This window comes from Symsagittifera roscoffensis, chromosome 1, assembly GCF_963678635.1.
Source record: "Symsagittifera roscoffensis chromosome 1, txSymRosc1.1, whole genome shotgun sequence".
Classification (NCBI taxonomy): domain Eukaryota; kingdom Metazoa; phylum Xenacoelomorpha; order Acoela; family Convolutidae; genus Symsagittifera; species Symsagittifera roscoffensis.
This window is the reverse complement of record NC_087062.1, coordinates 67,314,830-67,339,580: the sequence shown is the minus strand read 5'-3', so window position 1 is coordinate 67,339,580 and position 24,751 is coordinate 67,314,830. Positions and strand designations below refer to the sequence as shown.

General features: G+C 35.9%; 1 protein-coding gene and 1 non-coding gene across 8 annotated transcripts in view; one reads left to right on the top strand and one right to left on the bottom strand.

Moving 5' to 3' along the window:
* The window catches only part of LOC134847967 (ATP-binding cassette sub-family B member 10, mitochondrial-like), a 28,977-nt gene extending 5,945 nt beyond the window's left edge, over positions 1-23,032 (top strand). For 4 of the 7 annotated variants that reach the window (XM_063865324.1, XM_063865297.1, XM_063865289.1 and 1 more), the window contains 13 exons: positions 6,416-6,598; positions 7,257-7,460; positions 7,902-8,104; positions 13,155-13,289; positions 13,427-13,573; positions 14,936-15,071; positions 15,520-15,612; positions 15,703-15,918; positions 19,423-19,502; positions 20,248-20,428; positions 20,917-20,960; positions 21,485-21,519; positions 22,694-23,032. In XM_063865324.1, the coding sequence (XP_063721394.1) occupies positions 6,454-6,598; positions 7,257-7,460; positions 7,902-8,104; positions 13,155-13,289; positions 13,427-13,573; positions 14,936-15,071; positions 15,520-15,612; positions 15,703-15,918; positions 19,423-19,502; positions 20,248-20,428; positions 20,917-20,960; positions 21,485-21,519; positions 22,694-22,940 (1,866 nt within the window). In that variant the 5' untranslated portion in view covers positions 6,416-6,453 and the 3' untranslated portion in view covers positions 22,941-23,032. Of the gene's footprint in view, positions 1-188; positions 351-2,074; positions 2,159-6,415; positions 6,599-7,256; positions 7,461-7,901; positions 8,105-13,154; positions 13,290-13,426; positions 13,574-14,935; positions 15,072-15,519; positions 15,613-15,702; positions 15,919-19,422; positions 19,503-20,247; positions 20,429-20,916; positions 20,961-21,484; positions 21,520-22,693 lie in introns of those variants that run through there. The other 3 variants (XM_063865331.1, XM_063865314.1, XM_063865305.1) reach the window with 3 other exon arrangements.
* Positions 67-139, bottom strand: Trnar-ccg (transfer RNA arginine (anticodon CCG)). The gene has a single exon. It is a non-coding gene; the product is annotated as a tRNA-Arg (tRNA).
* Positions 23,033-24,751: the final 1,719 nt, after the last annotated feature.

Sequence of the window (24,751 nt, the reverse complement as noted above, 5' to 3'; positions counted from 1 at the left end):
ATTTAAACTAATGAAAGACGCTTTTTATGAACGTGTATAAATCGAAAGAGAAAATAGGAATGATTAAGTCTTCAGTGGGGTTCGAACCCACGATCTCTTGCTCCGGAGGCAAGCGCCGTATCCACTTGGCCATGAGGACAGTTTCGAGACCCCATTGCGTTGTTATATTGAGAGACATGCGTCTTTTCAGATACGTAAAAATGTGCGTATAGTGAATTTGACGCCAATATTACCATCATCAGTCTGCTCGAATTACTTGACGGTCTGTCTAGCATATTGCATATCATCTTGATATTTATCAAGCAGCATATAAATGAAATTGATATTCATGCTGAGAATAAAAATCAATTGTAAGTTAATATTTCTCTAGAAAGGAATCACTGTTTTTAAAGTAATCAAGAATTGCGCTGGAAATTTTCGTTAATTGATGAGAAAAGTATATGAAACGAAGCCTCGTACGCTAAATTGTTAAATTGATATCTTCATTTAATTAAGTAAAAGTTAGAGAACTGGCATATTTTTCCTAAGGGACCTGATTACTTATTACAAACCCGTATAGCGTAGTTGTACCATTAAGCGAGCTTAGCGCAGGTAAAAGTTATTCTTTTGTCTGCTTTCCAGCTCTTTTGCTATTCTTTTAATGAGCATTTTCAAATCAAACCTACTTGATTCTCAATCTATCCGGTTATCTATCTATCGGTGAAATTATTTCTATTTTGGTCTGAGAAAACTGACCTTTTGAATCCGACTCTCCGGTTAATATTAGAAGATCGAAAGTCACTGAATATATACGTGAGTTGCGTGCGGGGGTCTGCCAAATGCGGTTCAGTTACTTTTCCATTTATTTGGGCTCTCGACTTTTGGTGGGAAAGCAGAATCATCTCATAAGTTAGTTTGAATCATTAATTTAATTTGCTGTCTTTCATCTTATTCGCCCAAAATTTCACAACTCAAAAAGGGGGTGTTCAAGAGTGCTGGTGTTCAAGAATGCCGAAAGCGGATCAGTCGTACAACTTTGATAACAGACTAGATTTATACAAAATTATAAGCTTTATTAGAGATAATTGTAGGAAAATACATCAAATTAAGTAATAAACAGCATTAAAATGCAATTCCACAGAAGTTTTGAGAACCATTTTTTTGTGCATTTGTTGGAAATGCATACTTAATACAGTGTGATCAGTCAATGAGCAGAATTTTCTAAGAGCAGAAAGGGTCTAAGAGCAGAAAACTGTCAAGTTTTGAATTATACGGGCTGAGCGAAAAAGTATCGGAATTGTCAAAATTACCAATGAAATGAATCATTTATACACTAATTGAGTATTTTCATCCAATATTTTTTAATGATTCTTTTAAATATTATTGATTACATTAATCAGTTCTAGCAAAATTTAATTGTCTCTTTGATAACATCAACAAAGTTTGATAATAGTGGCAAAATGTAGAAGTCAAAATTTTTCTGTTTTTCTGCTTTTGGTCATTCTGCTTATTGCCCCGCCTCCATTATACAGAATTACTTTTTACACTTGCAAATTGTAGTATATTTTTACGAAGATTTTTTCCCCAAGCTAAGTTGCAAATAAAAGTGCTCATTTGATGGCACTTATGGTATATTTCAATTTAATCATATTCAAGCTTATTTGAGCATAGGCGCTTTTTAAAGTAATCAAGAATTGCGCTGGAAATTTTCGTTAATTGATGAGAAAAGTATACGAAACGAAGCCTCGTACGCTAAAATGTTAAAATAATATCTTCTTTTAATTAAGTAAAAGTTAGAGAATTGGCATATTTTTCCTAAGGGACCTGGTTACTTATTACAAACCCGTATAGCGTAGTTGTACCTTTAAGCGAGCTTCGCGCAGGTGAAAGTTATTCTTTTGTCTGCTTTCCAGCTCTTTTGCTATTCTTTGAATGAGCGTTTTCAAATCAAACCTACTTGATTCTCAATCTGACCGGTTATCTCTCTATCGGTGAAATTTTTTCTATTTTGGTCTGAGAAAACTGACCTTTTGAACCGACTCTCCGGTTAATATTAGAAGATCGAAAGTCACTGAATATATACGTGAGTTGCGTGCGGGGGTCTGCCAAATGCGGTTTAGTTCCTTTTTCAAATACTTGGGCTCTCGACTTTTAGTGGGAAAGCAGCATCATCTCATAAGTTAGTTTGAATCATTAATTTAATTTGCTATCTTTCATCTTATTCGCCCAAAATTTCACAACTCAAAAAGGGGGTGTTCAAGAGTGCTGGTGTTCAAGAATGCCGAAAGCGGATCAGTCGTACAACTTTGATAACAGACTAGATTTATACAAAATTATAAGCTTTATTAGAGATAATTGTAGGAAAATACATCAAATTAAGTAATAAACAGCATTAAAATGCAATTCCACAGAAGTTTTTGAGAACCATTTTTTTTTGTGCATTCGATGGAAATGCATACTTAATACAGTGTGATCAGTCAATGAGCAGAATTTTCTAAGAGCAGAAAGGATCTAAGAGCAGAAAACTGTCAATTTTTGGAATTATACGGGCTGAGCGAAAAATAATTTGCTTCCAAAAGTGAGAAAAGTTTGTAAAAAGAATGTACAGTGCTGATTCAAATTAACCGGACAACACGAACAAACTTTGAAAGTTCAAACCGCTTTTTCTCAAATCGAGTTAAAATAAAACCAAAAGTGAAGTGAACATGCTCAGAATTTTCACCAGAACCAATATGGTGAGTTTTTTAGGGAAATTCTAAACCAAAATTTTGTCTTTTTTACAGTAATGAAGAATTGCGCTTTTTAAAGTAATGAAGAATTGCGCTGGAAATTCTAATTAATTGATGAGAAAAGTATATGAGACGAAGCCTCGTACGCTAAATTGTTAAAATGATATCTTCTTTTAATTAAGAAAAAATTAGATAACTAGCATATTTTTCCTAAATGACCTGGTTACTTATTACAAACCCGTATAGCGTAGTTGTACCATTAAGTGAGCTTCGCGCAGGTAAAAGTTATTCTTTTGTCTGCTTTACAGCTTTTTTGCTATTCTTTTAATGAGCATTTTCAAACCAAACCTACTTGATTCTCAATCTGTCCGGTTATCTATCTATCGGTGAAATTATTTCTATTCTGGTCTGAGAAAACTGACCTTTTGAATCCGACTCTCCGGTTAATATTAGAAGATCGAAAGTCACTGAATATATATTTGAGTTGCATGCGTGTTTCTGCCAAATGCGGTTTAGTTCCTTTTCCAAATATTTGGGCTTTCGACTTTTGGTGGGAAAGCAGCGTCATCTCATAAGTTAGTTTGAATCATTAATTTAGTTTGCTATCTTTCATCTTATTCGCCCAAAATTTCACAACTCAAAAAAGGGGGTGTACAAGAGTGCTGATGTTCAAGAATGCTGAAAGCGGATCAGTCGTACAATTTTGATAACAGACTAGATTTAAACAAAATTATAAGCTTTATTAGAGATAATTGAAGGAAAATACCCTAAATTAAGTAATAAACAGCATTAAAATGCAATTCCACAGAAGTTTTGAACCATTTTTTTTGTGCATTTGTTGGAAGTGCATACTTAATGCAGTGTGATCAGTCAATGAGCAGAATGTTCTAAGAGCAGAAAGGGTCTAAGAGCAGAAAACTTTCAAATTTTGAATTATACGGGCTGAGCGAAAAAGTATCGGAATTGTCAAAATTACCAATGAAATGAAGATTTTATACACTAATTGAGTATTTTCATCCAATTTTTTTTAATGATTCTCTTAAATCTTATTGATTAAATTAATCAATTCTAGCAAAATTTTATTGTTTCTTTGATAACATCAACAAAATTTGATAATAGTGGCAAAATGTAGAAGTCAAAATTTTTCTGTTTTTCTGCCTTTGGTCATTTTGCTTATTGCGCCGCCTCCATTATAAAGACTTACTTTTTACACTTGCGAATCGTAGTATACTATTACGAAGATTTTTTTCCCGAGCTAAGTTGCAAATAAAAGTGCTCATTTGGTGGCACTTATGGTATATTTCAATTTAATCATATTCAAGCTTATTTGAGCATAAGCAATTTCATTGCATATGTTTCTCCTTTTTCTGAACAACATATGCTATGATTCTGAGGTTGATAGATTATCAAGCTAGCATGGTAAGCTAGCATGTTAATTGCCTGCGTAATCTGTTTCACCCTACTTGTTCGTAGAAAAGCCGATTTGGACTTCGGGAAAATCCATTTTTTGAAATGTTTACAGTTTTTTAGGTTTCATCATTTTTCTCAAAAAATACTTGCTAAATCTGATATTAAGAGTTAGTCTAAAAATTAGGGTGTTGAAATCTTCCCTGCATAAGGGGCTATACTCATGCTTTAATAGAGAAAAGTTTGTGGATTTAGGAAAAATGAAATTTTAATTTTTGATCATTACTTGGTTTCTTTTTCACTTGTTTCGAAAACTACCCAGCCAAATCTAAAAGAGAATTTACTTAAAAGAAATAGTAGTAGTTTTTTGCTTTAAATAAGCTGCTACTCTCCTACTTAAGCGCAGAAATCACTAGGGGTTTGCGTAAAGTCCATTTTTTTGCAGTTTTTAAGATAACGCATTTCCGTATTCCGGTGTTTTATCTTCTTTAAATCGATGGGGGTGATATTTTACGGTTGATCAGTTTGTTTCCTCATCTTTTTTTAAAACTCAAATCTTCTTGGCTCGTTGGCTGCTGTTTTCTGGCTTGTATCGTATGGCTCGACATATCATATGATTCGATCAAGAAGATCAGATAAATAATTTTTCTCCAAAGATTGTTTCTGAAATTGCATTTTGAATATCGGATCACTTGAGTTTAGCTCTGTACCATAAGTTAGTACCATAAAGACATGTCACAGCGGTTTGTACGTTTTTGTTTCAGCACAAATCTTGGCCAAAAAGTTAATAATAAATGCGCTTTTCAAAATAAGTCGATAACGCAGTTGTAATGTATGCTATTTTAGAGTCGAAATTGTTTCAGATCAACCTTACAATCCCCCTATTGAGTAATCCGTCGTAGAATGTCCCCCTATTCATGTATTAGTTTCTGAAATTGATTACGTGGAAAATATGCATTTCAAACAAGCGCTCAGAAAGTTTTAAATGAGAATGGCTTTCATATACAGTCACGTGACATAGAAGTCGCAACTTTTTGATTTAATCGAAAAAATGAACGAACAATTTCTTCACGATTTGTTCGTTTTCTCTGAAACTATTGAAGTTACAGATTTCAAAAAAAGGTAGATGCAATTATTTAAAGGGCTGAACTGGGCCAAAATTTGAGAAATCTTGTTTTGAAGGCGTAACTAATTTTAGAATTCTTCTTACTGTGGAATCAACCTCACAAACAATATAATGAGTTTGAATTTATGCGCTCAAATTAATTTTTTGGGAAGCTGATGAGCTGACTAACTCATTGTGCTGCCTAAAAAAGACAAATAACAAAATTCTTCTTTGCTCAAATTTTATTGGTTCATTAGCCGTTTTTTCTATTTCTGGTTTTTTCATGGTCACATCGAGCAGCAAGAATGATTTGATACTGACTTTGATACTCATTCTGGCGGTCTAGTAGAAGTTGTGTAAGTGCAGAAAAATTCAAATATGATCGGCTGATACGAAATTTGCATCTGTAAGTTAATAACAGGTGACAATTCGTAACAGGCGACAATTCGTAACAGGCGACAATTCGTAACAAGCAACAATTCGTAACAGTAGATTAAGCGGGTAGCACTGATTCACGCGCAATATTCCTCTCGTGCCGGATGTAAGCGCAGCGAAGCAAGCGTATTCTACTTGCTAATACCTTGTTGCGAGTTATCGCTTGTTACGAATTGTCGCCTGTTACGAATTTTCGCCTGTTACGAATTATCGCCCTACCGTAAGTTAAACTCAAATGTATGTAAAAACAGTGGGTTGTGAATGTAAAACATCAATTTTATCATTTTCTCAAAAAATGGCGGTTTTATACGATGTTTTTGAGCGACCTACTCGGACGAAATTTGTATAATAGTATTTTGAGACAATTTTAAATTTAGTCGTCGAAAGAATAGATGTTTTGAAATAGACGCAAAGGGGCTCCCTTTTGGAAATAAGGGGGTCGGATCCGTGAGGTAAGAGCGTCTGGCTAAATCCGTTACTGCTATAATTTATTTCTTATCAAACTAAGAAGCTAACTTTAACGCCTTTTTCTATCATCCTTTTTTTCTGTGAATTGAAATTAAGAAAACCAGCAAGAATAACCTTAATCAGAACAATCGGTAGTACGTGCGCATCAAGTGGGTATTCCTGTTAGTTTTAAAACTATATTAAGAGTTTATGTGAATGTTAAATTGTACCCAAAATTTATTTAGTTTCCAGATTTTATCTAGTACCATGAAACGAGTTGCCAAGAAACGTGAAAATGGCTGGCATTTTTCAGAGTTGAGGAGAGATTTGGCGATAAGCTGCTCCAGGCCAATGAGTGCTAACAAAATTAGTCACAATCTTGATGGTCCTGACCGAGGATCGAATTCAAAATATGAGTCACAGACAAGCGAGCAAACAGCGGGAACCGGAAAACGGCTTCTATCCATCGCTAAACCCGAGAGATTGCGCATGGGAGGTAACATCATTTAGTTTCAAGGCCTATTTGTCAATTAGTTCTGCATTTTTTAATTGCTTGCAAAATATGAGATAAAATTTATTGTTTTCAAATTTCCGATTACATTTTTCTCTATGCGAAGTGTGTCATGTAATTCTTTTGCAAACATCGTATTCTGTATAAAAAACGGTGACTAGATCGCTGGTTGTTATAGTGGCCCAGTTGCTTTAATGAACTCTGGGATTTTATTGGGCTCCGACGTATTAATTAAGCTCTCCATTTAGCGTGCTAACAAAAATTTTGAAACCTTACTTGATTTTTCAAGTTTTTAAGTTATTTAACTTCACTCTCGAATAGTCAGAAGGATCTATGGCCTATTTTGAGTTTTTTTTCTACGCAAGCCCTCAATTCCATGAATTTGTTGTTATTTTTAAGCCCTTTTAGTCAGTATTTGGATGAAATAAAAGAAGTGGCCCGCCGATCTCGTTTTGCTATTTTTTATTCGATTATTTGATCAATTTTATCTTAGTCTCGAATATTAATTTGAGTTTGCGCTCCTCACCCTAAAAAATGGTGGAAAACTTAAACCGTGTTATATATATTTTTGAAATGATTATTGATCGGAACATCCTGTGGAACTTGCATAGCTACTCGTGATTGTTGTCCTGTTTGGTTTTAGTGGCTATTGGCTTCCTGTCAGTATCAAGTGGAGTGACCCTTTCGGTGCCATATTTCATAGGCACTATTATAGACACTATCTACACCTTAGAGGACAAGACTGCCCTGCTGCACAATCTGCAGTCTGTGGCATCTATGCTGGTCGGTCTGTTTATCATAGGCGCTGCTGCTAATGGAGCCAGAATATATCTCATTCAATCAGCAGGCAAGTTTTTTAAGCGATATTACGAGTAAATTTGTTCACGAGTTTATGGGCTTCAGATTTTTTAAAGAGATTTGGAATTCGCAGTGCCTGACTGAGAATTGACATCAAGTTAAAGTTCTTACATGATATTAGACGATTGGGAATTTTTTCTTTTGTCTCGACCCATAATGGTGTGTGTCAGGTATTGCGATATTTTTTTAAGCTGAGCTTGACAAAAGTGAAGTGTTGTCAAAAAAAAGAGTGTTTGGATCATTGAAATTGATTTTCGAACTAAAGAAAGACAACGCTACGATGAGTTATTCCGCAAATTGAAATGCTGTCTTTTTTGGTTTTTCGCTCTAAATTTACGGCAAATTTAGGTTTTAATTTGCCTTGAACATGATTTGGTTGTATATTAAAACTAGGAGCACATGCTCTAAATTAGAGTAATTGATCTTGCAGGCCAGCGCATCATCCAAAGATTACGTAACGACGTCTTCTCAAGCCTCATCCGTGCAGACGTTTCGTTCTTTGACCATAGTAAAAGTGGTGAGCTGATGAACAGACTTTCCAGCGATACTCAAGTAGTCGGATCCTCACTCACATACAACATATCGGATGGACTCAGATCCACCCTACAGGTCCTCGGAGGAGTAACGCTGATGGTGAGTATGTAGCTGGCAATCGATGATCGAATTAAGTTCAAGTAAATCTATCGCAACGAAATTTTTTTTGACTACCGGGACTCAGAAATCTTGAAACGGCCGTGGCTGTCAATTGCGAAAAAAAATATTGAATATGAAATCTTGATGATTTCCGAATAAAATGCTCAACGATTGCGATTTCTCTCTTCCACGCCTATGCGGATACGTTTTTGTGCCTAGTTCGATTTAAAAGTTATGGATAATTTTTTTTTCATGAAGTAAAAACCTGTTAAAAGTAAGTAACATTGGTTGTCATATGGTTGTGGGAAATAGCCGTTGTGGAATTGGAGGTGGAATATATGTTTTTTTTTGTAATTCTGTCTTTTAATTAGACCGTCGGTGTCAGTAACAAACTGCGAAGTCCCGGAAAACTAGGACCACATAAAGAACAAATCAATTTTTTTCTGATTCCTTTTGGGAATCCTTTTATTTGGACTTTTTTTTCAGTTATGGCTCACCGTCATTGTGAAGTTTAATCATAAAACGTTTGATTCCGATGCTGTTATGATACGAGAACACGATTAATTTGTGATAAACTGATTAAATAGATTCAGAGATGGTAAATTGAACTAGTTCTTAAGTAGCAAAATGTGTACAATCAAAGTGGAAGATGTACAGAAGTCAACCGAAATTTTAATAAATATTGAAGACCCAGTTATTACGCTAGCGAGCAGCTAGTGTTTTAGTGTGTACCTTCTTTTTTTTCTAACCTAACTCGCAAATAAAAAAGTTCATTAAAAGTGTTCAATGATGTGCCTTTTTGCTATAATTACGATCTGTAGCATTGGAAATTTCGTAGCATCTGTTCTCGGCTTTGTTTGTGGCTAGTGTTTGGGACAGAGACTCATAACTTCTAGGTCTTAGGTTAGAGTCCCTGACGTCGCGGAATTTTTACTAATTTTAGGCTTATTTTAACTTTTCCTTCTTGTACTTTTTGAGTTCTAGAGCTGTTTTTGTCGTGTTTTGGCTAGTGTTCGCGAAGCGCAGCTTCACCTCTGTGTATATATTGCGATGATTTTCTCGAGGAAAAGTCTTGAAAGGCTCTAACTTTTTATAGACGTGCTTTCATTCAGTTTCATGACAAATTATCCCTCACCTTTTTATCCCACGCGAATGTATCCAACTCAAAAATAACCCGGCAGTTAGAATAGCCCAGGACAAATTAGCCATATGTTGGTATGGGGTATTTCGTATGGGGATACTTTTGTACGGGATACTTTTCCTGTCACCCTTTCATTCATATTGCTTTTGTGAATGCTTTCAAGTATATATGCACTATTTGAGTTCAGTTCAGTTTCATCGGCTTAAAAATAGTTAAGTTGCGCTCTTCAATTTTGAAACCCTAAAGGTTACGAAAAACGTGATCGACTTTGCTCCTCATTGGAATTTAAGTTTCAGATTTCCCAGCGAAATAAAAACTACTTTTGGATCCTGTTTTATCCAAACGTGTGATTTCACCAAAAAAGACATAAATTGTTAAATTTGAATTTTTAAAAGTGAAGTTAAAAACCATTGTAGAAATTTTTGTCTTAGCATTAACTTTACATGTTACTGCACCGTTTAAGGGTGATTGAATTTTTTCTATGAAAGTCGAAAATTGGAAAGTTGAAAAAAACTAGTCGATTTTTTGTTTTCCACTGTCGTGGCTAATGTGAAGTGTTTTATATTTTTCTTGATAGAGAAATGAACAGATTCTTATATTTTTTTATTTTTTTTTTCAAATTTTTGTCATTTCGAAGCAATGTTGAGGCAGTTAAGCAAAAGTATTAGCAGACTTCAATTTGGAATTTCTTGTAAACCGCAGCATGGCGTCGTCGTGCTCCTTTGTGCTGTTGAACTTTTTGAAATGATAAATTGACTAATGTCTTTTGTTTTTGCGGGCCACTGATAGTCCAACCCAGCGGATTTTCTTACCACTTAGGGAGTGCCTGTAGGAACCTTCCTACAATCGCGTTCAGCAGTGTTATAAAACCTATCCACATCGAGCAATTTCTTCACTCATCCAAGCCGAGCAAATTATTCTCGCCGAGCGAGTTGTCAAGCAGATCAGGGTAATTGATATACTGGAGACGTTTGTAGAGGGAACAAATTCTTTTGAAGTTGGATGCGCCAGTTTTGTCAAAAATCAGAGATTCAATTAAGTACCGTTGTTGTACTAGGGATTAGGACACCTTGCCTTTACCAAGAGCGCCTTGTCTTTGTTAAGTTGTTTTAATTGATTTATTTCGCGTTCACCGTAGTCGTGGAATACGGTGTTGCAGTGTACCTTTGAGCCATTGCTTAATGAATTGTTGTTGATCACCATCATCATCATACTTTTTTTATTTAGACACTTCTTCTTATTCTCAGAGGTATTAGTTGATATATCTTCAAACTTCTTTTGTGAGTAGTTTCGCCGGCTGTTTTGGTATTTTGTGGGGTTGCGTTTTTTCGATTGTTCTTATTTAAGTTTTCTTATATTGCACTTTATCGTATATTCATCACCATAAAAGGCTCGAGCCAGTTAAAAACATCAGAGCTCTGTTGCTCATCAGCAAGTCGACCCTCGAATGGTTATATGAAGCTACATTAGCAGAGGAGAGGAAAACAGATCTTTGCTCAATTCATGTAGCTTTTCAGGTTTTGGGTAAAAACCATCTGAAGACAAAAAACTCTCTCCAACTTAGTTTCATGTCAAGCAATTTCAAGCCCTTCTACAATTTTTGGTACAGTTTTTTTCAGAGCTTTCACTTCTTATTTTTTTCCAAACCCTCCAATTGTTTTCATGATTTTTGCCTAGAAATTTTCATTCTTTTATAATGTTACCAGTCTCTTCATTTTTTCTATTTCATTAAAATTCCCATCAGAGCCGTCCCGTTCGACCAAATCATTTGTTCCTCCCATGATTGCAATTTTTTCAATGTTTTTGTTTTTCAAATCATTCAGTACATTCTGACTGGCTAATGCATTACGGCCAGCTCCGGGACCCGACACCACAATTGTATCTTACAAATAACAGCCGCTTAGAATTGAATTATTTGACAGCTTGCATAAAAGACGATTTTAACTCAGTGATTATTGATGTTCTATATGGATTGAAATTTTCTCTTCTAATACAATTTTTTGTTCGCAGCTTCTTATTGATTGCATCTTTCCTTGAAGGCATGGTATTAATATCTGAAATTATTATTTCCATCGTTTCCTTGTCATATTTTCAAATATCTTCAATCTTTAAACTTTTGCAAAGTTCTTTCTGCAAGGAGTAGTAGAATTTAACCCTTTTATGGGTACAATACTACAACTCAATGCAGAAACACATAAAATGTCGTTCAGTTTGATCCTCATGTTAAATTCCAATGGGGTAGATAGCAACTGTTATTTTATTTGAGATCGAAAACGTTTCCTAAACAGGTAAGTTTTCAAATTCATTTAAAAAAATTGTGTAATAACTTTCCAGTCGCAAGTAAAAGCGGTAAACGATTCCAACAGCTTGGTCCGTAGAGTTCAAAAGATTGACGCCCAGTTTTTTTATTTCATGAGTCTTGTTTCTAAGCGCATTTCAAGCTGTCTTCGCGCCTGATGGACTGGTTGGTTTATCAGGGATTGCATGAAATTTGGCTCCAGATGTGGAGTGTATATTAATTTATGAGCTACCATTAGGATTTGTAATCTATTCTAGATGTGACTGGTAGCCAGTGAAGATCGTTTTATTGTTGTTCACGTGCTCGATTTGAACTACATTGCCGCGAGTTGATTTGTTTCCTTTTTAATTGGGCTGGATGTTGGTAAATTTTTGATTGCAGTTGAAACAGCTTTCTGTCATTATATAGAGTCTGTAAATTTAGTATTCGGTTCTTTGAAATTTTTCAGTAGTTGGAAAGTAGTTTGAACTTTTTGAGACTGTAGGTTTTGCTAGTGTTTCGATTTTGTTGATCGCCGAGCAAGTTATTGCGTTGTGGTTTTTGTGATGTCGGCGAGCAGTTTTTGTGTTAGTCGTTGTTTTAGCTAGTTTGGTCTTCCTGCGTAGTGTTAAGTTCCAAATAGTAGCAGCGGTAGATCTTTGTGAAGGCGAATAGTTGTACCATATTGAAGTGCGTAGTTTGAATATATTCCGATCGGTAGTAGCTGCCGTTGTTGTGATAACGCGGTAATTGAAAATTGTGAAGTTCGGGCGGCTCATAGTGGGAGTGGAAATCTGAAGCGTTGAGAAGTATATAATTCGAATGTGTTGAAGCCGACAGTGGAAGCGGAGGTTGCGAAGTCGGCAGCCGTAGTTGTGACGCTGTTCGACATGTGGTCAGCAGTTATCGCGCTCCTATCTGGAACATTAGTTGCCGCAAAATTGCGGAGGGGATTAAAGTTCTTTCATTTCGTGTGGGTTTTTGGTTGATGATCGGCTCCTTCCTGGGGCCCTCGATTCACTATGGGTTCTGGTTGATTATCGGCTCCTTGTGGGACCTTCCGGTCACTGTGGTTTCTGATTGTTGGTGGTCTCCTAGTTGGGACACTTGATTGACTGTAAGTTCTGGGTGTTGGACTTGTTGATTCTGGTTGTTGATGATCTCCTAGTTGGGACACTTGATTGACTGTAAGTTCTGGTTGTTTGACCTTAACTCATTGTTGGATCTGTGTGTTGGGCTCCTAGTTGGGAACCTTGATGAACGGGTTAAGGGGCTCCTAGTTGCGACCGTTGATCATCGGTTGATAGGCTCGTATTTTAGACCTTCCACAATCTAGTTGATGAGCTACTATGTTTGTTCATGGGAACCTTGATTTGATTCACCGTATATTGATCATCAACAGCAGTTTTTGCTTTTTATTCTTTCAATGTCGAATCGATTATTCAATATGGTAATCTTGTGTATGGTTTTAGAAGATATACTTGTGTTATGTATTTCTATTTTATTGAAAAAAAAATATTAATTTTTGTTTTAAAAAAATATATTAAAACCGGTCACTTCAACTTCCATAACATTAGTTTGGTCCTCTTATGCCAAATTTGATCTCAATAAGCTTTTTTCGTATTTCTTAGTGCTACACTTCTCCTCGACTGACTCTGGCAGTGATGTCCATTCTTCCTCCTGTGGTGCTGACATCGATGTTGTTTGGACGCTATCTGAAGAAAATCAGTCGAAACGTACAGGACTCCCTTGCCAACTCATCACAGGTTAGTTCCCATGTTCACTCGCTAGAATGTCATGAAATTTTGTTCAGGAATACATCTCGCAATATATGCACTTCTTCACAAATGTCTTGCGAAATTTTTTCCAAGTACGCTAGGTAACCCTCCAAAGTTACTTTCAGTTCGCAGAGGAGAGACTGTCGAACATGCGTTTGGTGAAGGCGTTTGCGCGAGAGGAGAGTGAGATGAGAATGTATGCTGAGAAAGTGGAGACTGTCTACACTATTGCCAAGAAAGAAGTCCTCGGCCACTCCTTCTTTTACATGATGGTACCATTCAAAGCAAAATCATTTCATTTCCATTTGCACTGCTCTCAATCAGAGAAATTACCAATATACATAAGAAAAATTCAAATTACAAGCAGAGCTAGTATGTTCAAACATGAGCGTTTAAAACAGCTAGGAATGAACTTCTGTTGAGTTCTATAAGACTAACTTGAGAACACATTGGTCACAAAACTGACATTACTTCTGAGGTTTTCTCTTTTATTGGTAGTGATGATATTTTTGTTTTTTCAGGAAAAAGTTTTGAATTTTTTCGATTTCTTATTTTGAAGGGGGTTTTTTAATTTTCAGATTTTCCAGCGGAATAAAATTTCCTTGTTGATCCAGTTTTCTCAAATTCGGCAAATTTCTAAATAAGTGTCAATCATAAAATGATTGACTCTATTCCAACTTTCTGTTGGCTAAATTAAGATGTTTTAGTTTTTTTTTAAATTCAATGATTTGTTTTAATCAGTTTTTGAAGAGTTCCTGATTTACAAAGTAGTAATTAAAACTACCCAAGCTCATGAGAAAATTTTCTGTTTCAGTCGAAAGAAAACTGAATTTCCTTGATCACAAAGCTACGAGGGACAAGAACTTAGACGTAAAGCAAATAAGACGCGCTTAGTAAGATGGAATTCAAACGTTAATTTGTTTTGCAAAACCAGCATTTTGGACGAAAAGCAAAGGTCTAACAAAACTTATTGCTTAAAGCAAAATTTCAAAATTGACTATATTTCAGCAAGTATATTTTGTAATTGGGTACTAGCCGTTTTTCCCGGTAAGAAATTTTTCTCAGGCTTGGCGCTGGACTCCCAATAGACCCGACATCTTTTGAGCATATTTGCATTTTAAATCGTTATTGGTTGTGTAATAACCAACTCCAATTTTTTCTTTTTATTTTGTTTTCGTTCTAAGGTGTATTCGGCTTAGTAGCCTCATGTTACGTGCTGTTGAGCGAAAAAAAATTCATGCTGAGGAGGACTTTCAAATGTTTTTTTTGCTCAGGTTTTTCGAACAATTTTTTTTCCGGCTCATTGGTTGTCTACCCAAGTATTATTGACTTAGTAACCGCTTTTCAAATGTTGTTCAAATGCTAGCTTGAGGTTAGCGGTTGTCGATCTCGACTTATTTTTTTCTTAAATGAATATTGAGAAATTTTTGCTAGATGTTTTTTTTTTCATTTTTTTGTCCTCTTTTTGACCCATTTTTTTTAACTACCTCGATATGCTATCTTTAAGATGTATCGGAAGTGGAATTATTTTTTTGAAGTTTGATTTCCATGTTTTCACTTTTATAAGAGATTATGTTACTACAGAAGTTTCTTAATGCTTTCGTTTGACCATGTTTTGTTTGCGCTCTACTCAGAATGGGTTCGCGGGCAACTTGATGATCCTGAGTGTGTTCTACTACGGGGGCATGATGGTGCATGACTCATCTCTCTCTGTTGGGGGACTCTCATCGTTCATCCTCTACTCCACTTACGTTGGAATGTCCATTGGAGGTTATTAACTGACGACTAAGTTTTTCCAAATGTATTTATTTTATGATAAGCTTCATTTCTTCTTTGTAGATCAGTGATTTCGTTTGCGGTCCCCGTCGAGCCTTTTTCGTGATTCATTTGCAATACAAGTTCGTGGAAAAAATGTATGACATGGGAAATTCATTGGTTCCATTATTTTTTCATCCGATATAAGTTTATATCTTAGATTTTAGTGAGGGACGTCTGAAATTGATCTATTCGGTAAAAGTTGGAAGTTTCTGTTTTCCAGCAAGCAATTCTGTCTGAAATTTTTAATTTTCGCAGATGACCTTGAAAAGTTTTAATGCTGATGCTTTCAGCCTAATTTATAGTATGAAAGCATTGTTAGTGGCAGAGGAATCGAGTTGCCGAAGCTGTCACGAAAGGAGCTGACGGATGGGTTTGATCTATCTGTTTGCATTGATTTTAGGTCTGAGTAACTTCTACGCAGAACTAATGAAAGCTATTGGGGCTTCCACAAGAATATGGGAGATTATAGACAACGAGCCCCTCATTCCTACAGGTACTTAACACAGATATGTTCCGAAGGAGTACTGATAACTTTTCATTTTCACTGTAGGCTCAATTTATCATTACTTATTTGTGTCCATAGAAGATGACCCTGCCCTAGCGAGGGCGGAGGATATCCAGGGTCAAATATCATTCCACAACGTCTCCTTCCAGTATCCATCCAGGCCTGAAGTTTCTGTGCTAGAGAAGTTTAATCTAGAAGTTGCTCCTGGAAAAGTGACAGCCTTAGTGGGAAAGTCTGGCTGTGGTAAATCGACTGTTGCAAGTCTTCTCATGAGACTGTACGACCCAAATGAAGGTTACAGTTAAATTAGTTTTATTTCAGACTAATGGATGGTTTGCAGTTGATTACTCTCAGTAGATGAACAAAGTCATTAATACGGTTTCTTGCTCATTCTTTGCGCATTCAAATACAATATTGTCATGTTTAAAGGATATGAACGTAGTGAAGACTCTTATATAGGTCTGGCTTGTTTTTTTTGGCTTTTTTTAAAAGAAAAAAGTCGTAAATTTGTACACGCAAAAAGTAAAGGTCACAAAAACGTGATCGTTTTATAGTTTTGAAGATGGGGTTTAATGTTCTGATTTCACAACGGAATTTAAAATTTACCTATCGATCCAGTTTTCTCAAATTAGGTTAGTTTTATCAATAAAGCACCATCCATAAACTGTTCTTGAAATTCAAAGAGCTCGAAGGGCGTATATTTTTCCTAAGTTGACGTTTTTACAATACTAGTCGAAGAATTTTTGTTTTCAAACCTCATAAACTATATCCGCCTTAGTAAAATATTTTCCCTTCTGTTATGCTAGAAATGTGATTATTCAGGTCTCAGAGTTCAAGTAGTTATTGCGCAGCACTTGCAAATCTGTATGTAGGCGTGTTGCCACGAGTTTTTTTTTGTTACTTTGAAAAGCATTTTTAAATCAGACACGGTAGAAGGTTTTTAAGCGTAAATGAACAAAGTCATGACAATTTTTTCACAACGGTTCGTGGTGTGATACTACAAAGGTACTTTTTTCAACTTAAGTTGCAACCTAGAGTGCTATTTCTGCAATACGAGGCTGAATGGGCTATTTAATAGTATGCTTTTTGACATTTGATTATGAATAAGTTAACACGGTTGATGCATTTTAATTGCATCAAAGAACCAAAGAAAGCTATTTTTGCATAAAACAGTAGCCTCAAAATTTCTTTTTTATGATTAATAAACATAATGAGTATTCTTATGTAGGTCTTGGTGATTTTTCGTTTGTTTTCAGCAAAAAGGCTGAAAGTTTGTTCACGCTTAATTTAGATTGTTCGCGGTTTGATTTTTGATATATTTTCAAGTTCACTTCGTTCGTTAAAAGGAAGACAAATTCCACTATGGAATAGAAAAAACGTTCAGGTAACGAAAAAAGTGGTTTACGGAAATGGAATTTAATTATCAGATTTTCCAGAGAAAAAAAAGTTTTACCTACTGATCCAGTTTTTTCAAAATGGGTTTTTTAATCAAAAAAGCACCAATCATAAATTGCTCTTTAATTTCAAAGAGCTTTAAGGCATACATATATACTTTTAGGTATGAAATTTGAAGTTTTTTTTTCAAAAAAAACAGCCAGTTTTGTTCGTTTCCTTGCGTTCATTGCTCTTTTCCAACTGTCAGTTGGCTATGTTCAAAAATCCAGTATATTTATCGAAGTTTTTCAAATGCAAAATTTTAACCAAAATTCGGCATTATTTTTCTTCAATTCAATTCAAGCAAAGTTAATGTAGCATTCCTTTTCTTACAATAATTTCGAAGTTATTCGATGGTACTTCAAATGATGCTCGTTATTTCTGGCGATGATTAATAACGCATCAGTGGTTAATAACGCAGTTTTTTGAATCTGTGCTTCCGTTGGTTTTTGTTTGCTCGAGTAGGGTTAGTTTCATCAAACAAATTTAATTCAAGATGAAGTAATTCGTTCTAAAAACTGAATTTTAAAACTTCTAAAAAGTTATAATTCTTTAAGATTATTCCATTTGTCTGTTAAAGCTTTTCTTTGGTTAGTTTGTTTTGAGCTCCGCCCCAGCCCTTGTTGTTGTTAATTTCGTAAACGAAGCGCATCAAATGAGCTATTAGCGATTCTCAGAAACTTGGCAACTTCACAGGTGTATTGGGGGAGGGGGTAATTTCGGTGCGTTATTTTGTGGCACTTTAAAAGACGAAGGGTAGTATGAGGATCAGGGCAGTGGTGACAATTCGGGGCATTGGGGTCAATTCTTTTGAGGTTTCTATTTAAAAACGGGCTGTAGCCAGAGCTTAGCTGCCCCAATGTTCTCCTAGTTGATCGGGGGAGCAGTTCCTCGGTCGAGGAAATCTCAGGCGGGCGCAGTGGAAGCCTTTTGAGTCCGGGGCAACTTGTATTGCCTTATTTAAGTCTTTCGTGTGAATGGTTTTTAAAAATAATTTAAAGTTGTTGAAACTGAGTAAATTGTATCGTAGTGATCAATAAAAGTGTTACTCTTTTCTCTCGGAATAATATCGTCGGGTTTGTCTGTAAAAGCTGTTTAAGAACTTGTTCGATTAGTCTGAGAAAAAGGGCGCGTATAGAGAAACTGCAAGGGGTGAGAATCGAAGTATGATTTCAAGTAAATTTGGGAGGATGATAGATTATGATGTTGTGGCTTTATTTGTAGTTTGCATTCAATATGAAGGTGGTCGATGAAGATCATCTTCGTGCACACTGTAACGAAACTGAGAGATGCTTTTTAGATGACTGTAAGTTTGTTCTGGTAGAACTTGCTTGTGGCGTGGGATCGAAGGAGCACGAGTAGTCAAGAACTGCTCTAATTAAAGCCTTGTACGTCTGAAGCAGTGTTTCCGTTGGTTGATTTTAGTTAATACTGGATTGAGGAGGCCGGCTTGCTTAGAGTGTTCCGCAATGTTGAGAAAAGAAGCAACAATACGCTATCAAATAAGTATTTCTTTTTGCGACCGGTAAAACCAAGGAATCCATTGACACCGTTGGTTTTGATTTAATTTCGTAATTGTGGGACCTGAATAGGATCATTAGACCTCTTAGGCTCAGTGTCTATTCGTGAAAAGCTTGTGCAGCTACTAAATAGTTCGTTAAAACGGTAGTCGCCTCTACAACATTATTAGTTTGAACAAAACAGTGAAAATCATCAGCATAAGGTTTAAGTTTTTCTTCCGGAGGCCTGAAAGAAAAATCTTAACTAGTAGGAAATAAAATGGAATTACCAGCAACCCCCGTTTTGACAATTCTAATTATCGATAATTGGTTTCCAAAAAGGGTTTTTGCTTGGCGCCGACTAAGGCAAATTGAAAGCTATCTGACCATGCCTCCGGCTACTGTGGAGGCCTGGAGAAGCTTCAAAAGCGTACGATGGCTTACCATGTGGAAGGCCTTGGACAAGTCAGAGTGGCTAGTTTTGTCCGCTCCGCTATTGCTGTTGAGTTCTAAGGCCTGGAATCATGTTGGTGACTAGCTTTTGGTAACTAGTTGGCAAATATGTGTTAGATCAAGGCCCTTATGAGTTTAATGGCTGGTCTAAGAATTGACACCAAACGATTGGACCTCCTGCACTTTTCTGTGTCCTTGTTATTTTGATGAGAAAAATGGAAGTTAAATATACATCCAACTAATCATAGTTGCTCTTTCTAAGATGTTTGCACACCGCTCTTAAATAGAAAAACTTGATTTCGATTTTGCACTAATGCTATTTTGTAATAAAAAAGAGTAATTTGAGAGGTAATGGCTGTTTCTAATGTAATCCTTACTGTGAAAAACGGAGCTTACAATCTTGCATTTTTAGGATCAGTAATCGTGGACGGTTTGCCGTTGCAACAGTACTCTTTGAAAGATTTCCGATCGCGAATTTCTTTCGTCAGCCAGGTAAGCTGATTGAGTTATTAAATTGATATCTGTCATTTATCGCAGAAAAAGTTCATAGCATAAAGTTGAAAGTTGCGAATAAAGAGGTTTACGTTTAATAAATGTTTACCGATAGAACGGTCCATTGCTTTGGATCTAAGAAGTTAACTATTTTTGTTTCCGCTTAATGAGACACCTGGAAGCGGGCCGTGCTGGCTTAATGGTTTTCTCCCAAATGATTCCAATTTGTATTTGTAAATGTTTATAAATAACTCTGTAACTAGATATCGTTCGGAAACAATTCATTATTACATTATTATAGCATATGTGCTAACAAATGATATGTTTGGTTTGCCACTGAACATTAAAAGTCAACGCGCGTAGTGAAAACACTTTTACAGGTCGTGAGAATTATATATTTTCTTTTCAGGAAATTTTTTTTTCTCGGTTTGAGTTTTGATTTCTTTTCAGTTCTTTTCAAATTTAAAAAAGGAAGCTAATTGAAAGAAGGCTTGCTCAAAGGAAAGCGAATTAACCGAAAGTTCAAAGGGCGCGATTTCTAGATGTTTGATGCCACCAAAATTTCTAACATTTTCAAATTCAAACTTTTTGTCGAGTAGTATGTGTGTGAAAATAAAAAAACATTCAGGTTAATTAGCTTCGCTTTTCGTGCTTTGGTGAAAATCTTTGTAATATTCAATGAGCAACCGTGTATTTGAGTTTAAGGGAAGTATTGTAAGCTAATTGGTGTATTGTCTGTGTTAAGGACCCAGTCATGTTTTCTTGCTCTATCCGTGAGAATATTGAGTACGGCAGTGTGGACCCCGACTCAGTGTCGTTTGAGAGGGTTCGAGAGGCGGCGGAGGTTGCCAACTGTACCGAGTTTATCCTCTCCTTCCCCCACCAGTTCGACACTCTAGTGGGACAGAGAGGCGTCATGTTATCAGGTAATACGTAGTCTCGTTAGTAGGATTGATAATGGAGGAAGTAAAAGACAAAACAAGAACAGGGGCAACCGGGAGCTGCCAACTATGGCACTGCAAAAAAAGATTCATTCTTCAAAGCTTGTTTTTGTCCCAGATTCATTCTTGTTATTTCTTTTAAAGGTCCCTTTGATCGTTTTTACTTATGTTTACGAAGTAATAATATATAATAATTGCGGACCGATTTTAAATATCCGAGTTGCTTGAAAGTGAGATATCGCATTGGTACAAGCCTCTAGGATGTCAAATTTTTACTGTTCTAATGCAAGCATCTGATCTATCTCTTTCCAAATAATTATCTTGTTTTCCCAGCTTTATTTTGGTGGATCTACGATTTTCGCGAAGCGGTGCAGGCATTTTTTGTTAAAACAACCAACTGGGGGATCTCTGAAGGGGACGTCCGCTATCCCGTTACCGCTTCGTTAGTTTAAGGTAATCGTTGTTTGTTTCAGGTGGTCAGAGGCAGAGGCTTGCAATAGCGAGGGCAATACTTAGGGTAAATTTTGACTATTGTTATTAAGAGTCGATGAACGTAGTTCAGACTTTTATATAGGTCGCGATGATTTTTTTTCAGTCTTAAGATTTATTCAGGCTCAAATTTACTTTTTCGCGGTTTGAATTTCTTCTTAGGTTCAGTTCATTTTCTTTGTTAAAAGGAAGGCAAACGCGACTATCGAACAGCGAAAGTTAAAATGTCACGAAAAAGTGATCTACTTCTAATTACGAAAATGGGTTTTAATTATGGAGTTTTCCAGCGAAATGCAAATTTTACCTATTGATCCATTTTTCTCAAATTGGGTTATTTTTATCGAGAAAAAGCCCACCATGAAATGTTCTAGAAATTCAAAGAGCTTTAAGGGCATCTTTTTTTTCGTTGAATTTCGAAATTTGAGATTTTTTCAAAAAACACGTCAGTTTTTTTCTGTTTAATTGCGTTCATTGACTCTTTTCCAACTGTCTGTTGGCTATGTATTTATTGTTACCTAAATCGGGAAATAATACCTTCTCGTGTTATTTCAGAATCCCGCTATTCTCATTTTGGACGAAGCTACTAGGTGAGATTCCAAGGCGACTGCAGTTCATTAGTACCTATAAAAGTTTTAATGAGTTTCTGCCAAAGAAAAAACTGTACCTAATTAGGTACAAATCAGTGAAACGTCGGGTATAGAATACCGTGTATTTTTAACAAAAGAATTTTTCTAAACTCTGTGATTCTTGTGATTAGTCGAAGACATGATTTTATTCTTGTATTCTCCTGTATGCACACTAGCGATCAGCGTAGTGTATTATTACGTACTTTCTGTTTCTTCTAATTTAACTCGCAAATAAATGTTTTCATTAAAGTGTTCACTTAATCGCAAATTTCACTGCAGCATTGGAAATTGCATATCGTCTGTTTGCGTTATTTGTGGCTAGTGTTTGGAACCTTTTACGCATCCTAGGCTGAGTGGTTATAGTGTGAGACTCATGCTCTCTAGGTCGCAGGTTCGAATCTTAGACGTAACGGAATTTTTTTCTATTTAAAGGCTTATTTTTTTCTTATTGCACTTTATAGAGCTGTTTTTGTGTTATCTTCTCGCTAGTGTTTGCAAAGTGAAGCGTCGCCTCTGTCTTTAATTTTTGGTCGTGTGTTTGTATAATCTTATAATTTTACCTTCAATCCTCGGTTACCGGTAAACGAACGAGTTTTCACGACTGCAGTGGTTCGAATACTGCTAATTTGATTGAAGGAAGTCAATTTGTACTTATTTAGATCATGTTTTTTAATCTTAAACAATGTTCATTTTTTATACACGGTTTTTGGTTGTTTTTGCTCAATTTTCTAATAAGTTTTTCAAATGGACAAAGCAATAGCGCCGAGTTCAAGTTGAATATTAGAAAAAAAAATACAGCGCTTGCTTCTCTGATCTTACTATTTTTTACTCAACTTAAAGTGATTATCATGTCATGTTATCAAAAGTATACGGTGGCTGTGCAAGTATATCAGAATGTTCCTATCACAAAAGTCGATGAAAGTTTATTTGTTTTGTTTTCCAGGGTAACGAGAAAGTTTCCTCGATATCTATTAAAAACAACAAAGGTAATTTTTTTCTAAAATATTTGTTTGACAACAACTGCCGTGGTCGGAACATTCTGGCCGGTTAACGTTTTTCCTGCTATATGTTTATGGTTTATTGTTAATCATATGGTGCATCATTGTTTATATATCCATTGCTTCGGTTTTTTTAGTGCCCTGGACAGCGAGAGCGAGCAACTTGTTCAGGACGCTCTGAAAAAAATCCTCCCAGGGCGAACAGTGATACAGATAGCGCACAGATTAGCCACCATACGCAATGCCCACTCTATTGCTGTCATCGCCAATGGTCAAGTAATAGAACAGGGTTCTTATGACCACTTGATGGCCATACCTCATGGCCACTTGAGTGAACTAGTCAATTTACAACTGTTGCCTGACATGAGTTCAAATGTTACCTAGAAACATAAATACGTGAGCACATTATTGTACAGATTCTCTTGACTGTTGTTGATGTTTATGCTTGCTCTTTGAAATTTCATATATGAAAGCTGTTATCGTTTACGTAATTCTAAGTTGTATTATAAGGTTGTATTATAATGTGAGAAATTACTGTTGGTCATAAATAATTTAGACTACCTTCGTTTTGAATTACTGAACAAAATGATTTTCAGTTATTTGATTCGTGCAGGTTTTTTTGTGAGTTGTTTTATGCTCCTTGATCCATTTTTGTCGGTTTGACTTCTGGTTTCTCTTAGTTTCACTATGGGTCCGTTTAACCAATTGGAGGTAAATCACTTTTTCTAAGAGCGAACATTGAAATGAAGTGATTTTTTAGACCCGAAACATCGGATATGAGTCTCTTATCTTGGTGCCCTAAAATTTAATACCAGCCGATCTACCACCGTACATTTTACTGCCTCGTCTTTTCACTACTCCAAAAATATAAGTTAAAACTCTCTTATCTTAGCTCCTATCACACCAAAGTTACTGCTTCAATTAACGCACGCATCCTTTTGAAAAACTTGGCTCATCTCATTCATACATGCTAAAATGATTCTTAATTTACTTAAGACTCTTATCGAAAAGTTCGTAGTTTAATAGGAGTCGATGACTATAGCAATGAATATCAACCATTTGAAAGTTTTCAGCGAGAGGTTCAAACCGACTTTCGCAGTTGCCAGTGCCGATTTGCTAGTAACAAATGATTTGGCCACTCAATTTGCCCTCCCAAATAAATACAAATTGGTTCGAACAGCTGCGCGCATACGCAAGCAGCTAGATGTAAGTATGTCACCAATCCAAGATGTTAATAATAAATTGTTCTGGAATTTCAAAGAGCTTTAAGGGCATTTTTTTTTTGAATTTCAAAAGATGAGATTTTTTCAACAAATTAAGTCAGTATTTTGTTTGTTTACTTGCGTTTTGTAATTCTTTTCCAACTGTTTTTTGGCTGTTTTTCGCAACTAAATTTTTCACTAACCCAATAAGATTACTTAAAAACTTGCTTGTGCTAATTCGTATCAATTTCTGGTAGTATCTCCGAAAAATAAAAAACTTCTGAATAGCATTTTATGCAGCACTCAAGTCAAAAACAAACGCAATCACCAAAATCAAACTTTGATCAAATCTTCTCTCGAATTCGCAGTTTCCCCTAAAAACAAACCAATTCGTAAAGCATCGGGCTACGAGTTTAATTTAAAGGGAAAAAATACAACTGCCTTTCCAGAAAACAACGAAATATTCGAGATGCATGGAGAGCATAGTCATAAAATTGAAACGGGAAAATTGGATGTCCGAAGCGTCAGAAAGCATTAAAAACAACCCAATGCGGTTTTGTCAGTAACAGAAGATCTTTTAGTTTGCCCCTGCAACCAAAGACAAACTGATTCGAACGGCTGCGTGAATACTTAAGCATCTGGATCATTATATACCATCCATTCCGGCTGCGCAAAATTGCGAGGCTCTTCAAGTTCATAGCTTTTTAATCCGGCATGACAATGCATCAAATGATCACGAGCGAATCATTTTGTGTGGTGAGCCAGTTTTACTTAGTTTTGGAAAAATCATCTTCAGAGTCAGCCGAAGGAACCCTTAAATTTAGTACCAAAATATTCTAGCTATGAATTAAGTTTATTAGTTTATCTGGTATTGCCACAGCTTGCATATACGCCTTCCCTCTCAGCCCCAAAAAAACCTACTATCGTATTTTGCAGGCTTTAATTGATTTAGCTCCAAACTGCCGGGCTCAAAAAATTGCTAGATTTCGAACA